Raw genomic sequence first — 18,327 nt, 5'->3', positions numbered from 1 at the left:
TGTATTATACCTCATAACTTTTTACTAGTTGTACCAATTTTGATGATTCTTATTTTAATCGAAAACTAATATTTATTTTGTGGTTCCATTGAAATTTGATCGAGATCTGATTACAGCTTTTTGAGTAATCTTTTTTTCGTCGACCTACGTTGTTTTACTTGTCGATGTAATTGAAGTCGTTTTTTTTTTTCGTTTGCGAGCAAACGCAATTATTGTTTATTCTCTCATTATATATACTCGTATATATATATATATATATATATATATATATATATATATTACCCACGAATAAGTTGTTACCATTGTGTGTCAGGCGTTTATTTTATTTTATTTTTCTTGAATTCTTAGTCGTACTAGCCTTTTTTTCAACAAACATGAGCAAAAACGAACATTAAACAAAGACAAAATGTTAATTACTAAAGGCTTAATTAAGTATTATAATATAATATACGCATAACCTTTATTCGACCTAATTTAAAGTTATTAGAAGAGGTAATATCATTCTAGAAAATAATGTAAAATTGATTCATTTCCATTGAATATATAACTCACGAAAACGTAAAATCATCAAAGGGCGGACGGCCTCGAAGTCAATTTTTATGTTCACTTGAAAAATAGACCTTCTAAGCTTTTATAAATAAAATTTTAAGGATAAAGATCTTCAATTTACAAGCCAATATAAATTATGTCCATAACAAGATAGACTCTTAAGACATCAAAGAAAATGTCATGATTAGACCTCAAAATATTTTAATAATTATAATGAAAATATAAAATGTACAGAAATGTATCTGTAATCTATCTTTTATCTTTTACACACACACAACCATCTGTTCCTAAGATTGGCAATTTAATTTTTGTGTTAAACCTATTGTTATGTCTAAAAATAGTTTATATACTTTTGAACAATACTTATATAATACTAGCTGACCTGGCGAACTTCGTAACACCTTATTCTTTTCTGAATAATAACATAATATATCAAAATAAAATATAGCCTATCTTTTAAGTTGGATCAAACTGCACACGGTGTTCAAATTTGATTAAAATCGGTTAAATAGTTTAGGAGTCCATTGAGGTCAAACATTGTGACACGAGATTTATATATATTAAGATAGAAATTGTGCTGTGTGGTTACGGCAGTAATGAATATACCCCCTCTCTTCCCGTAGATGTCGTAAGAGGCAACTAAGGGGTAACACAGTTCCACTACCACCTTGGCACCTATAAAGCCGACCGATGGCGGGATAACCATCCTACTGCTTTTAAATACACAGGCCGTAGACGAGCAGCAGCGACTTCGGTGCGACAAATAATATATATTTCATTATAATTGTAATTTTTTTTTTAATATATATGTGTACACAATACACACACGGTCGTCTGTTCCTGAAGATAATGCTTGTGTTATAGGCAATAGCCGACTGGTATAAATACATTTTTTTTTCGATAAACATACTTATAAATAATACATACAGAAATATATAAATAAATATTTATATTACACCCAGACTCGGGGTGGGAATCGAACCCACAACCCACGGAGCAAAAAGCAGGGTCACTACAAACTATGCCAACGGGCTAGTCATATTTTAATTTGTTGTAGATAAAACATACATATACACCAAAGACCTTTGTATACAATATATTTTAATAAATAAGTACCTAACGATTAATAATTAAGTCAATCTTCAATAAAATTTTAATGAATCATAAATAATAATAAATGCATTTGACAAAATTGCTAAATATTCCAATTATATTACATACAATACATCAAGCCTTGACCGATTTATATATTATGTTCCAAGTCAAATATCGTTTTGTTCGTGTTATTAGCTGAATCGAGAAAATGTCGTCTGATCAAGATTAATTATCTCTAAGCTCAGCGATATTGAGCGATGACCAGCGGTTGTATTTTAACCAACTGGTTTCCTAGACGTCATCTTTTAATTAAAAGAAAGTGAAGAATAAATTGTTATTTAACACTTGATTGAACTTAATTGAACGGTTCAACGATTAAAAACAGAAGGATAAAGGAGGTATTAGAGAAAGGTGTATAGGAAACATATGTATGACTCAACATATCTATGACTTACCTACTGATATGCACTGATATAGGCACTTTAGTTCTATCTAACTTATATCTCCATCTCAACTTCCGTTTGCCTCGCCCGATCACACTTTTCGTAACGCTCTTGTCACGCATTTACCAGCTTACTCCCCGAAGTTTCACTTCAAAAAAAAATATTTTTACACGGAAAAATTTTTCGTTGGGATAAATACAACGCCACAGTATAAAAATATCCATTTCAAAAAATTTTTTAGCCTTTTGCTTAATCGCAAGTAAATAAATAATAATAATTTGAACGTCATTCAAATTTCTATTTTAAAAAAATATTATTCGAAAACGGGATACTATGTTTATTATTTTCGCTTTGTGATGACGAATCGAATGTTCGTGAAAACATTCGAAGTCGATGTCGAAATATCGAGCTCCGCTAAGCGAAAATAATAAACATGGTAAATATCCCATTTTCAAATAATTTTCGTAATAGAAGTAACCATGTTAATCTAAAATCTTATATAAAAAAAAATATTTACAAACTATAATAAATAAAACAGTCGCAGTTTTCCTATTGTCCATTTTCCTCTAAACCATTTTTTACGGAAATAAACGATATGTATATCAAAATAAAAAAGTAGGTCAACGGTTTACGTATGAATAATAGGAGGCAGAAATAATAACAGAATGTATTCGCTTATGTATAGGAGAATTCATTCGCAGTTTGACCCGCGTTGTGGTTAGGTATTGTTTATTGGTTGCAAGTTTTGGTACTCTACAAGCTAGAGGTGATGCGTGACGTTTTATATCCATTATTATTACTTTTGAAGTAAAATTTCTATACGTACGCTTGACTTGAGGCTTAAGCTGATAAATGCGTGACGAGAGCATTACGAAAAGTGTGATCGGGCGAGGCAAACGGAAGTTGAGAGCGAGATATAAGTTAGTGACGATATAAAGAGAGTTACGTTTCGTATATTACTGTAATGTCAACTGCAAAAGTTTTACAGCAGTCGTGTGGTCTACAGTCGTTTTTTTTTTTTTTTTAATATCCTTTCTCGACAAAATATGAGTAGGAAAGAGATAGATGCAAAAATGATTTTAGACTTAATTTCACCGATGGCTGGTGAAAGTCGAATATTTATCTGACAAAAGTTTATAACATGTTGTGTTATCTCATAGATATTCTATTCACATCCCGTGAAACCAAAAGTTTTAGATTATCTCGTTCGAAAGTTACTTATAGGCTTTTAAAGAGGTGAAGCAGGCCCTTGGAAACGGAGTAGCTCCTCGATAGCTCTTGAGAATAGCACGAGAAGGAAAGTCTCTAACTTTATTAAAGAAGCATAAATGCAACAATATGTAGTGTCTGTATATTTTTTATTAAACCTATATTTTAAAAAAAAACCTTATTTCTATGGAAAAACTTTGACGTTTTTGCAAAGAAACATAATATTTCATGATTACAAAAAAAATCTACTTCTCAAGGAAATTAAGAAAAAAAAATTGAGTTACATCTGTAATCATACAAAAAATTTCATACAATTGAATAAGTCGTTAGCTTTATTATTATTCGAAAACATGTCAGAACAGAATATAAAAAAAGTTTAGGAACAGGAAAAACGTTATGAAGAAAGTTTTATTATGCATTGTAGTTTATTATGACCTTTAAATTTGCTACATACAAAAATCTAGCTTTCTAAAAAAGGGAAGAGTATAAAATTTACATTAAAGTCAAATATTAATACACAATTACATTATAGTCTCATTATAAATAAAATCACAATTAAAGAAAGCTAACCAAAACTTTTTCAGATTGCCTTTCAATTTCTCATTACAAATAGTTTAAAAGATTTTCTTTGTCTTGAATTGAGAAAGAATTTACTCAGAATAGTAACTTACGATTTTGCAAGTTTGTAAAAGTTTTAAATTTTATGCGAATCTAAAATTTTGTTCGTATTCAGTTTTATACTTAGCGTGCACCAATTTCATGTTTCAGAAAAATTGGATCTTCGTAAGAATTTTAAGTACTTCGTGTATTAACTTATGAAGGTGAGAGAGAATGGTAAAATCGAAAACCATAAACATATATATTTTTATATAACTACACCCACACACACACTCGCACGCACACACAAAAATAAACCCACTCGTCTATCTATAAATGCAAAATTTTTGTCGTTCGAAACAATACCCGTACCCAGAACTTTAAAGGATGGGGCAAACAAATAACGAACGTCGATAAGTAGTAGAAAATTGAATTTGTTTCATTTAATTTCACTATCAACACTACAAAAATCTCCTCATTCAAATCTATAATATCAATTATTGCCTTCGACATGCAAAAAAACTATTAAAAAATTATTCTCAAAAACAATTCATTAGTGGCAATAAGATATAGTGTTAATCTACAAAGCTATGAACGTTAATGCTGAGCTCGGAAACAAGATAAAGCAATATAGGAGTGAAACAAAGAAAACGTCATCCCTCTAGTGGAGGCCCTCGGGCAGATTATCGGTCGACTGAACACGACTCGAGAACTATTCGTAGTTAGGTACACTTACATTTCTGTGACGTTTACTGTTCATTTTTTATTTCATTTACTTTTAATTATTTTTAGAATTTATTTCAGTAAACCTTATAGTAATATTTTTAATATTATTGTGTTTCGTTCGAGTTCGTTGAGAGTTTCTGCATTATTGCGCAAGGTTAGTTTTGTGTTATTATATTTATTATTCATCTGAAAAAAGTCGGAAGTAAAAAGAATGATTTATTTATCATCATTACATAGTATAAAACAAAGTCGCTTCGCGCTGTCTGTATGCTTAGATTTTAAAACTACCCAACCGATTTTGATGCAGTGTTTTTGGTAAATAGAGTGATTCCAGGGGATGGTTTATATGTTTAATATAATAGAGGTTTAGTTGATAAAAATTTGTGGAACTTAGTGACGCTGTATTTTATGCAACATGTTACTAATTTTGTACTAAAACACAGTTTATATATTATTTTTCAAAGCAGTAACTGTGGAGTTTCTGCAGAATCTACATTCCGAATCGGTGGTAGCTTTACTTTAAAAAATAATAATTTATTTTTAAAGTTTAAATTTGTAAAATGATGATTCGAAAGTGCTCTTATTTGAATAAAGCTGATTTTGATATTGATTTTGATGATTTTGCGGAAAAGTGATAGTTTTGCAACCATGCGAAACCGAGACGGGTCGCTAGCTAGAAATAAAAGTTGAAAACACAAAAAAACAAATATTTACACATATATATGTGATGTACAAAATTGCACAAGGTAAATTAGCATAAATAGCATAAAATTTGCTATAAAACCCGCCTTCAACAAAGATTATGAAAAGTACATTTATTACTTTATACAACATCTTGTTTTAATATAATGTGCCTATGTCACAAAACTACGCCCCTTGGGTAAATTCCTGACCTTAATATAATTGGGATAAACGAGTTTCAAGGGTATACGACATTTTAGGGCTACCCTATAAGATTATACGGTTAAAGAGGATTTTTTCTCAAATAATACGTTACTTCACATCTGTGTGTTACTTACTTGATACTTTACTAGAAAAAAAAAGAGAAATATAACAATTTTCTTGATTTCGTACCTAATAATGAAATTGTTATACTTTTTTATTTGACACTTACAATAAATAAAAATTATGTAACAATATCTTGGGTTTAATTAATTATAACTAGCTAGTCAACCAAATTTTTAACCGCCATATTATTTTTCATAATGCAAGTTTTTTTCTTCATTTATACAAACCTTGTCTGGACAGTAACAAACAGAAAAAAAGATCCACTTTTGTGCAGTTGTTCAAAAGTTACGCGTGTAAAAAAATACGTGGTGCAGCAAAATACTTAATGGTTAATATTTTGCTTGTGTACGTTTTTTTAAATAAGTTGTATTTAAAAATAAAATCCTGCTTTTGTAACAAAAAATCAGACTTTGTACCTAACATTTTTTATACAACTAGGTCGGCAAATAAGCGTACAGCTCACCTGCAACACTACATGTGTCGCGAAGCGTTGCCGACCCTACCCCCCATCCCCTCAGGAGCTCTGATCACCTGTATTGTTTAGCTATGATATCCTGCTATACCTTGCCTCAGTTGAACTGCCCCTGAGGCTATAAAAAGTTGATCAGCAGATAATTCTGAAGTACGATTCAGAATGATGATCACCGCTTTGTTCCCCGTCCAGTCTCGATCTGACAAATTATTTTTAGCCAAGTAAATGTGACAAAATAAATAAATAAAGTGACTAAGTATAATAAAGTGACTAATAAATTAAGTGATAAGTAAATTTGACTGCTGTGTGGTTACGGCAGTAAATAATATAGCCCCCTCTCTTCCCGTAGGTGTCGTAAGAGGCGACTAAGGGATAACACAGTTAGTAGGATAGTACAGATAGTAAATGTGAAGCATCCACACTATCACTAAAAGTCAATTTTCATGATACAATTTTCCCACATTACGGGACCGAGACCGGATGACCGAAACGTGATCGTCATTGATGTGTATTAGTCCTTTATCAATACCTACATTATTAGGAGACAGTTGGGTAATATCGAACCCGTACGAACATGAACCTATAATTAAATTAAGGCTTTCTTGACAGAAACAATTTTTTTTTTTCGTTTGGTAATCATTACGATTTCGTTTCATAAAAGTAGATGCAGACTTATCATGTTTATAAAATTCTTAAATGTATATGGTAATACACGGAAAATAATTATTAATTTAAAATCCAAAAAAAAATGTTGAAAAGCGTCATAATATCAAACTAATCTAATAGTCGTCTTTATGATATTGTTGCACAAAGCATTTCCGTAAAACTCAGTGGGTAACAGGATATTAAAGCAAACATTTTAGATAAATAACAATGACATATATAGGTATATTCTAAGATATGAACTAGTGATGATCTTCACCAATTTTAAAATTTTATTTCTTTAAATCGTTTTAAACGCGTATTCGTGCGACGCGTCGTTCCGTTTTATTGAATATAGTCGTTTGTAAATTGTTATCCAATACCAAATTGATCAATCAGCCTTGTCGTTTACATTTTTTTTTTCTATTTTTTTTTTATTTTTTTATTTGTAATTACTGTAACACACCCGTTGACGCGATCTACATTCTTAAGTTGTTTTACTTTATACTTTTAACAATTTAAGTACTAAATATTTACCGACAGTTTTGGTACAAATCATGTCCGCGTGGAATTGTGCCAAGAATGCTGGCAGCATTTCCCCGTTGAATCGCTATGCCGGTTCTCTGGGGAAAAAATGCAACAGCCCTCTTGTCACCAGTGGAGGCAATAAGGCGAGGAGTTATCTCATTAAAAAAAATTTTAGCACTGCTACTCCAAGGTTCAAGTGTTTCGACTGCAAACGGCACAAAGATGTTATTTGAAATTAGTGACAAATAATTTGTGCCGTTTAGTCGTTTCAGCTTTTTCCGCTGCGGCTCCCGCTTTTAAGGCTGTTTCCCTGACATGAGATGGAGAAAGTGTGTCAACTCAGGTTGCGTCCCACAAAAGGGCCGGTCTCCTTTCCCAGAGAACCAACGTCAATCCATCAGGTCTCTTGCCATCATTGCGACTAATTCCAGTAGGATCGATAGGAGCAGAAATGTCGATGGTAGCAAGAGCTTTTTTTATGGTATCATTTAGGGAACCGTGGCGGGAAAACCTACCTGAACTCTTGTTGCAGGAAAGGCCGTGTAGTCCGAAAGAATCAACCTCTTATCCGGACGGACATCTGTGTTCAAAGCACAGTGGAGCTCCCAACCGGAGACCGAGAGAATTTTAAATATGTAAAATGTTTAATAATAATAAAAAAATCCCTGTGTAGGTGTAATAACTTTATACTTTAACTGAATTTTTTTTTCGTTTTTAATATTTATTTGTTAATCTTGTTTATTGTTGGGACTATAGAACAAAGTTCTTTTACTTCTATAAAAGATGAGTTCACCATAAACTGTTTTTCTGAATATTTGAAGTACTTTTATAAGGATAAATAAATAAATATATAAAAAATGTGTTGTGTTACATCAACCAATAAAATGTCGTAGGTAGTTATGCATGCACACCATCCCTTCGTCGTAGATTAGTACCTACGTAAGTAACTGTTCCGCTGACTTAGCATTACCACCGGACAGTTCATAGAATTAAGTACGGAGACAAAACATAGATATTAATTAATTCTTAGATTTGTTTTGAAGAGACATGAATGTATTAATATATTTTATGAGAGTCAGAAATATAACAGCCTCTAAATCTCTAATATGTTTCTCGTTTAATTTCATAATTTTAAATATAAAATAGTTGTTGAAAACTCTTTTGTCCAAAGAGAAAGTTTGACGAGGTAGTCAAAAAACAGTGAATTAAATACGCATTATTAGAGATAACTCAAAAAGTTCGCGCCATATCTCAATCAGAAAAATAAAACAGTCGAGTTGAGAACCTAATCCTTTTTAAACATTTTTGAATATCATATCAAAAATTGAGCGCTGCAGCGGGGATCGAACCCGCGTCTCCGACTGACCGTGTCGGCGCTTTAGCCAATTAAGCTATGGAACGATGTACCCGCTAGATCGAAATTTTTGACATGATAGATTTTATATTCGGTTTAAGCGAACCGTGGCGCCGTTTATAGTGAGTTCTTTACAGAAACCCGTAACTATTCAAAGTTTCATATTACAATGAAAATCTTTGACAGGAGACGACACCGATCAATTTTTGATATTATAATAAAAATGTTTAGAATTCCTAATGTGTGGGTAACACAAAAATAAAATTGTACATTCTAATCCTTTTTTTGATGTAGGCTAATAACACCATTGATCGATAAAATGTCATTTATTTATCAGTGTCGTGGTGTTCCGTAATGTTCAAACGATTGTTATAAATGTCACATGAAAAAAATTTGATGATGACATGACTCGTACAGTAATAATTTCTTTTAGTATATCCTTTTAAAAATAACAAATTAATTCAACTTAGTGCTTACTTTGGGTACCTAAAGGATCATTTTATAATACGAAATACGTGTAATCCAGTAATTATATGTTATATATAAATATATATTTATAGTCCAAAAACTATATATGTAGACGATTATTGTATACATAAATCGAATTTGTGTGGAATGGTGTCGAATACACAGTTTTTGGAATTTTAATAAAACATTCAGAAAAAAAAAACAAACCAGACATGTTTTCGAGATTCAAAATTTGCCGCGATGAAAAAAATATATTTTGTATACCTACTTTTTTGCAAAGGAATAATGCTAATAAAATTTGCTATAAAAAAACTAATATATATAACTGCATAACGGCTTTCTTTAAGTAGTGATGATGAAACCTTAAGCTTCCAAGCAAGCTGATATGAGAAATGGTATGATCGCACATTGCACCTTACAAAAGCTCGTAAGCTCGGAAAAGCCTAAGCCTCTGGAGTCTCGTAATATGAAAAAACCGAAAGAACCCACCTCTTAAAGCTTTATATATTTTATTAATTATTTATTACTGTAAAGCCTGAATATTGATAATTCATTCAATTTATTAAGCTACTGAGATAAGACACAGCAGGAAATATCCTCTTCAAAAATAAAGTGACCAGAGCTAGGGGAATTGGGGGTAAGGTCGGCAACGCGCTTGCGATGCTTCTGGTGTTGCAAGCGTCTAATAAGCTACAGTAATCACTTACCGTGAGGTGAGCTGTACGCTTATTTGCTAACCTAGTGATGTAAAAAAGCTATACAAAATGTAGTATGCAAAAATTATGACTTAAAGAAATAGAGTGTTACCTACAAGCTGACCTCAAAATGTAAAAGAAAACATGTTAGGGCAGATTTACATTATCTAATATATAAAATTCTCGTGTCGCGGTGTTTGTAGTTAAACTCCTCCGAAACGTCTTGACCGATTCTCATGAAATTTTGTGTGCATATTGGGTAGGTCTGAGAATCAAACGACATATATTTTTCATCCCCCTAAATGTTAAGGGTAGTCCACTCCAATTTTTTTTTTTAAATTATAAGATAAATTATTTACTTTTTATTTTATTATGATTTGGCGTTGAAAAATACATACAACCCTAAATTTTCACCCTCCTACCACCAACCCCTATTTTAAAATAGCGTTTAGCGGCAAGACAACGTTTGCCGAGTCAGCTAGTAAGAAATATAAAAATCAATAAAATGTAAAATTTATATTCATAGCTCCTTACTTAAACATATTCTTACGTACATACAAATATATTTATGTGTATTGTACAGATATTTATCGAAGCGTATCTTTTGAATAAAGAACACGTAATAGCAAACAATACGTATAAAACATTTTTATATGAAATATTGTTACCAGTCGGGAATATCAAAACTTCGATTTAAGAAAATATCCCACCGTCTACGCACGTATCATACCGAAGACTCTTGGTGAATATTAATCAATTCGTCTCAGAGACCGCTATCCCTGAGACCTTATTTCGAGAAAATATTGAATTTTTCATATTTTATTGTTAGATTGTTTTTATACACACGTATGCCTAAGATGCTACTTGGTTTTGCTGCGGACTGGCTTCAGGTACTAATAATAATAGTATCCGAAATTTAATTTGGTAACTAACCTTCTAAGTAAATAGGCGTTATCAAAGATTATTAAAAAGTAGTCGTCAAAATTGATAAAATATTAATGGTACCACAACATAAGCATCATCTTCCGATTAAATAAAAATCATTAAAATTGGTCAACGCAGTAAACACTTATGAGGTATAATACAACGTAGGTCGACGACAAAATAGTCAGGTATTAGATATAACTCGAAAAGTACTCGTCAGATCGCTATTAAATTTAAATGGGACCACACTCTTTCAATTACATAATTGTGTTTGCAGGCAAACGAAAAAAAAACCGACTTCAATTACATCGACAAGTAATACAACGTAGATCGACGAAAAATATAAATAGTCAAGTAACTACGCGTTATCAAAGATTACTCAAAAAGTAGTTATCAAATCTCAATAAAATTTATATGTGACCACATGACAAAGATCAGCTTTCGATTAAATTAAAAATTATTAACATCGGTACACCCAGTAAAAAGTTATTACGGATTTTCAAGAAGTTCCCTCGATTTCTCTAAGATCCCATCATCAGATCCTGGTTTCCTTATCATGGCACCAAACTAGTGATATCCCCTTTCCAACAAAAAAAGAATTATCAAAATCGGTACATCCAGTAAAAAGTTATGCGGTATAATAAAACGTAGGTCGACGAAAAAAGCGTCAAGTAAAAACGCATTATTAGATATAACTCGAAAAGTAGTTGTTAGATCTTAAATAAATTTAAATGGGACCAATTGGCACACACCACCTTTCGATTAAAACAAAATTTGTCGAAATCGGTCTACCCGGTCAAAAGTTCTGATGTAACATACATTAAAAAAAATACAGTCGAATTGAGAACCTCCTCCGTTTTTGGAAGTCGGTTAAAAAAGTCATCCAATTCAGTTCACCCACTAAAAAGTTCAGAGGTAAAATACGTAAAAAAATACAGTCGAATTGAGAACCTCCTCCTTTTTTGGAAGTCGGAATAAAACCTAGAAGACAGTTATAAAAGATATATAAAATATAATAACTGCTATAAAGTTATGATTTTAATATTCAAAAGAATGCAAAAGCAAAAATGAACTGTACAGAATTGTAATAAGTACGTTTCTACAGCAAACACATCTACAGATGGAAATAAGGTCACCAATATACAAGTCGAGAAACTATGTACATTGAACCGTTTAAACTAGAAGTATACAAATTACTCGTGTATATAAGCTTAATTGAACAAAAGTCGCAAATACATTTGTAACTGTGGTTGCTACGCCGTAGCGTTTTAACTTCGCTCATGGCTCTTAGGGCTGTTTCATTAATTGTGGATACAGGAGGTTGAATGAGCTAATAAGACCTATTTCTCCTTCATTAATAAACAATTACTACCCACAAATATAGTAAAAAAGAATGAAATATGAAAAACTTTTATCTGATAGATACCGTCATCTGTCAAATAGCGTTATCCACAATCAGTCAAACAGGCTAGGCTCAATTTCGATCTAATTTAATTGCTACACTTATAACATCACGAAATTCTTTCATCTTACAAAATATTAAAATTTTAGACATTATACAAACTAAGACAAAGTAGATATACTATACCGTAAATATATAATACACGTGTACAATATAATTCCTAAAATAAAGTAATTTAATTTTTATTTTGAAACTCAACTAATCATAGTATTATTGTTCATACTTTCATAAATATTTAAAAAAGGTACATAAATAACATATACATGTCCCGTCCTTTAATGTCTGATTAATTGAATCCAGTTCTCGATAAAATAAAGACGATTGATTTATTAAAAGGTTTACGAAACTACGTTTCAATGAGTACTTTAAAATAAATCAATTAATTCATTAAAAGATCCTTTCAGTATTCAATATAGGCCTCTCTTATAATTTTGAAATTGATCAAATTCCTCTTTCGTCAATATAGTCTACTATCTGTGCTCTGCGGTTTCACATGCGTTAATTTGAGGAAAAAATAGCCTATAGTCATCCTCAGGGGCTATAGGCTATAATCCAACACATAAAGAATTTTTCAATTCGAAACAATAGTTCTTGATATTAGCGCATTTAAACAAACAACTGAGGTAGGACACAGTAGGAATTTCCTGCTCAAAATATGGAGCAGCCCGACTGGGGTAGTACCTCGACCTTACAGAAGATTACAGCAAAATAATACTGTTTTCAAGCAGTATTGTGTTCCTGTTGGTGAGTAAGGTGACCAGAGCTCCTGGGGGGATTGGGGATTGGGTCGGTAACGCGCTTGCGATGCGTCTGGTGTTGCAGGCGTCTATAAGCTACGGTAATCGCTTACTAACAGGTGGAAAAATGGATCACCGAAATGTATGTATGTACATAATTACCGAACGACGCGACGGCACTAAAAAATTAGATATTCTTGTTTCTGTTTGTTTCTCTTAGATTTGTATAAAAGAAAATTAAAAAAAATTGGTTTATTAAAAAAATAGTATACCATTTTACTAATGATAAAATAAATATTAAATAATGGAATACAAATTCATAACGTATTTCGTATTGTGAAGCAATTTGAGCTATTTTCTTTGTTTGTTACAATGTCCATTATTTAGTTTTTAACGTTATTTACTTTCATGACGATAAAACGTTTTTTTATTTTAATTAACCTAAAAGTAATAAAATCAACTCGTGTTAAAAAATGCAGTAAATAATTTAATTTAATTTCTTTTGTATACTACATTGTAACAGATTGTGTAGCTATGTCGTACAAGGATTCAAAAATTTTTTCCATTTAACCCCCTATCTATATACTTATATAGAAAACAAAAAATGAATTCCTATTTCCCTTGGTCACGCCATAACTTGAAATCGACTATATTCATCTTTTTTATAGTTTTCTAATACCTTGTAGAAAGTTCTTATGAAATGAAAAGTTGATTATATTCGAAATAAAAAATAATTACGTTCACGCTAGAGAAGCCGTAGACAACAGCTAGCATTCTTGTAAGTATAATACATACGAGTACATAGACACAAATTACGTATATTGAAAATCAAATAAAATTTAAACAAAAGTTGCTTAAAATACTTCAAAACTTTTTTCATTTTGAAAAGTTTATAGAAATTTTTGAAATCCGAATTATTTTTAATAACGTTTAATTACTGAAAAGATTGTGCTATAACAATCTGTAATTTAAGATACACAAAATTTATTTTTAATATAAATATCAAAACTTATTTATTAAAAAAAATTTTAGATTAAAAAAGTTTTATTAATTAAACATTTATATTAGTTAGCTGTGCTCTGTTAAGTACCGTGGGAATTTCGAAATTAAAAATGTCTGTATCAATTCGCCGTGAAGAGTTCATTTATTTTACAATAGCGACTTGCCCCGGCTTCGCACTGGGTGTATAACCAGGAACCCTCAGGAGGGTTACCCACAGAATACCCAAAATCTAAAATCTAAATCAAAATATCAATGTTTCAAGTAAAACTTGTGTAAGATGTGCCGTGTGGCTATGGCACCAAAGAATATAGCTACCCCCTCTCTTCCCGTGGGTGTCATAAGAGGCGACTAAGGGATAACAAAGTTCCGCTACCACCTTGGAACTTAAGAAGCCGACCGATGGCGGGATAACCATCTAACTCCTGGCTTTGAAACATACTGACTGAAGACGGGCAGCAGCGTCTTCGGTGCGACAAAGCCAGCCCTACGGTCACCAACCCGCCTGCCCAGCGTGGTGACTATGGGCAACACACATAAGTTCACGCATTTTTGGCACGAACTTGTGGAGGCCTATGTCCAGCAGTGAACTGCAATAGGCTGGAATGATGATGATGATGAAGTAAACTGATCAATGATTTTGGAACCTACAGAAGACCAACATACAAAGATTGATTTCTATTTCTATAGATGCATTTACTTTCATAAAATATTTGGCTTTGAGTACTTAACAAAAAAATCAAAATACACATATTTTTTTATTTTATTTTTTTATATTATTCGCTGTAAATATTGTGACTACAACAAACTTTTATCTATATATTTATTATTCTATCTATCTATCTATAGATTTAAAAATTCATTTCATATTATATTGCAAGTTGAAGCATCTTAGTTATTTAAGCGTGAAAGGGCCATCCTCGCACAATCTATCTTCAAACTTTCACGAACTTTCATGTTTGTAATATTTACTCAAACTTACGTTTACGTAAGATACTTTCAATACTTTAATAATATAAATATTTCTATTTCTGAAGGCAGGTGCAGTACTCCGGTTCCTGATATAGCTATTTGACGTACAACTGTATCCAATAAAAATAAAATTATGATTTACTTGTTGTACCATAAAGTTCCACTTTTTTCGTCAAATAATTCTCTTCAAAACCTTTGAATCCAAAAGATGAAGCTTAATAAATAACAGCGTAAAATAAAAATAAAAATTCTTTTCATTAATTCATTGTTTGCCTTCACTTTTTGTATTTTATTATTTAGTTTAATTTTTCTATTTTCTGTGTAATAGTTCGTGTTGAAACAGATCCTAAGGGCCTACTGATAACCCTATTAATAACTTGTGTAAAATAAACTTGACCAGTAATTAGCAAAATATAAAATAGACCCCCAGGCACAAACTTCCCAACCATAATTAAGACACTTCTTTTACTCAAAAAGTAGACGTAAATTTATAGTCGTTATACCATTTCTAAGTTCTCTTTATTCAAGAATACCAAAGTTCAGCGCTCAATTTAGCCTCATCTGAATTAACTGCGTACTCTAATTAAAGTTAGCCTTTTTATGAGCGTTTTTACATAAGTAATTTACATTTGGCCTCTTGAATTATTGGAAATATTTAACGAAACTTTCTTTTATATTATATTTTTCAACTTTATATTTTTGTGGTAGAATTATAAGTGTTGAATTTATATGATATTATATAGACGTACCTAATAAAATCGTGACGATGTCAATAATTATTTATAACACGACAAAAAAAATAGCAACAAAAAAACACTAAGGTTTGCTATCAATTCAATAATTTCAACTTTTCTAAGACTCACCAAATTAATTTTTTTTATCGTTGCTAAATATTTTTATTTCAAGTATTTTACTGCAAACGAGTTATCAATTTTAAAAGCTTTTCGATTCTAACCTCTAGCAGAGTTTAACACCAAATAAACGATATTACTTGAGCGTAAAATATTTGTACATTTTTGTCGCTTTTATGATCGTTATTTTGTTACCAATTATGGATTTTGGAACTCATTTTTAATCCTACATTATTGCGTTTTAAAATTACTTAATTAAATTAAATCTAAATTTTGTATATTTATTTTTTATTATATTTTAAAATTCTTTATTTCAAAACCCTATTCGACTGACTTTAAAAAATATAAAGTCCACTAATAATATGAGGATTAAAATCTACCACCAGTTTTGGCTTCTTACCGTAGGATAAGAAGGCTTTTAGCCTTTACTCCGAAATAAGAAGAAAAACAACAATCGATCTGGTGCAGTGGTTGCATGTACCATGTTAGCGCTTAAACACCGGCGGCTTGCTAGTTAAATTCCCGCTCAGGATGGATATTTATATTTCTACAATATTCCGGTTTGGATGACTACCAGATGTTAAAGTAAGGATATATTATTCGCCGATCCGCAGTGGAGTAGCGCGGTAGATTAAGCTTCGATTCTTCTCCTACATGGAGAAAGAAGCCTATACCCAGCAGTGAAATGATACAGGCTGATTCATGAATCTTAAGAAGAAAAAGAAGACTATAAACTTTTCATTTAAAAACTCCCGTATATACTCGTAATACTTCGTTGTCTATCACATAATAAAGACATTCTATTTAAACTTTTTCCGTTTATTCCGATTATTGATTGATTATTCCGATTCTGATTTCGAATAATTTTAAAATAATGTAAAAGTACAAAAACCTTTTTAATTCCAGCCTCTATCTTGTATATAGAACTTTATATAATATTATATTAATTAAGAATAAAAAGGGACATTCAGTCTATACTAATTAAAACTAAAATGAAAAAATATTAAAAATCGAACTTACAGCACATTCCGGATCTGTTGTATAAGATCCATTGCTGAAATACTTTTTAGGACATTCCGACCAGGGCAGCTCGGCTTGGAAACTCTGCGCGAAGTAGAACAAACACCAGGCTATTATAGAATTGTAGTAGAGAGCCACGTTGAATGACACAACTGCTGAGCTGATACCGATGCCACCCAAATATGGAGACACCTGGTGCCAGACACCGATAGCACCCTTCCTCAAACGTTGACCGATCGCCAGTTCTAGATAAAATATTGGTATTCCCTCAATTGCCAACATCACAAAGTATGGGATCAAAAACGCTCCACCCCCATTTTTTTGCGCTAAGTATGGAAATCTCCAAACGTTACCTAATCCGACCGCGTAACCGACGGTTGCAAGGAGGAAAGTCAACTTGCTATCCCAAGATTCACGTTCGATTTCGACACCCTCTGGCTTGAGTTCGCCTCGATCGTCGCCAGAACTAGCTTTACTCGTTGGCGTTTCAGACGAACGCCTGTTAGGACTAGTATCTTCAAACGCCTGGTTTGTAGCGCCGTACATAACATGAGTACGGTGTATGGGGTGACCATTCTCCATGGTCACCAAGCGACCTCTCAATTCCTTCATTTCCATTCTGTCTAACGAACGCTGCGCGTACAAATCTCGAGAACTCTGCCGCCTCATCAAGTGTGCTGTGTTCGCCATTTTCAATTGATTTTATATTCAATTCTAATGTATATAGTAAATTGATTAATTTTTATTTTATAATCTATTTATTGTCTTATTATTATCATACCATATTTAAGCTTCAATAAGCTTCGTTTTCGTTGTCATGACACATAATAGAGAACAGTAAATGGCACGTGATTAATATGGACTCCTTTATTTGATGCCGTAAATGTACACTTATCGATTCGAATTTAATTCGTGACATATTTAATATTTTCCGACTTAGAACGATTTATTTACACTACACGAACGATATGATTGGTTCACAAGTCAAAGGTTAAAGAGATTTTTTTTAATTTAACGAAATTTGACGGAATGTCGGCCGATGAGGGTGTCGGACGTCACTGGCGGGAAACTATTGGATAAGGGGTGAGGGAACTCCTAGCTGTGTGCGCATGCGCGATTCAAGAAAGCTTTATAAAATAGGTAGCCAAGAATAAACGCTTTTTATTCCTTTGACCATTAATCTTCAGTCACATGCGTTCATTTATATTTCGTTGCTCTCTCCACTTCGCTCGGATGACGGGTAAGTTTTTTCATCTAATAATGAATAGTATGGAACTATTTTTGTTTTGTTTATTTTATATTACACAAGGATCCGAAAATAATTCATACATTTTATCCACAGCTTAATAACAAAGGAAAAGTGTATGCTCAAATGTTCAGTAATATCTCATTACTTCAGCCTAATACAGTCCACTGCTGGACATTGGCCTCCACAAGTTCGTGCAAAAGATGGCGTGAACTCATGTGTGTTGCCCATAGTCACCACGTTGGGCAGGCAGGTTGGTGACCGTCAGTAATATCTACTTAATAACAATGCTAAACGATGCTACTTCATCCACTTTTAGTGCGGAGGGGA

The 18,327-nt window shown here is 32.1% G+C and overlaps 1 protein-coding gene across 1 annotated transcript in view; it reads right to left on the bottom strand.

The window, feature by feature from the left end:
* The window catches only part of LOC123659766 (sodium-dependent neutral amino acid transporter B(0)AT3), a 30,737-nt gene extending 13,296 nt beyond the window's left edge, over positions 1-17,441 (bottom strand). The window contains exon 1 of the mRNA XM_045594943.1: positions 16,752-17,441. Coding sequence (XP_045450899.1) covers positions 16,752-17,441 — 690 coding nt within the window. The remainder of the gene's footprint in view (positions 1-16,751) is intronic.
* Positions 17,442-18,327: the final 886 nt, after the last annotated feature.

The sequence above is a fragment of the Melitaea cinxia genome, chromosome 14 (genome assembly GCF_905220565.1).
Source record: "Melitaea cinxia chromosome 14, ilMelCinx1.1, whole genome shotgun sequence".
Classification (NCBI taxonomy): Eukaryota; Metazoa; Arthropoda; class Insecta; order Lepidoptera; family Nymphalidae; genus Melitaea; species Melitaea cinxia.
This window is presented reverse-complemented; position numbering and strand designations above follow the sequence as displayed.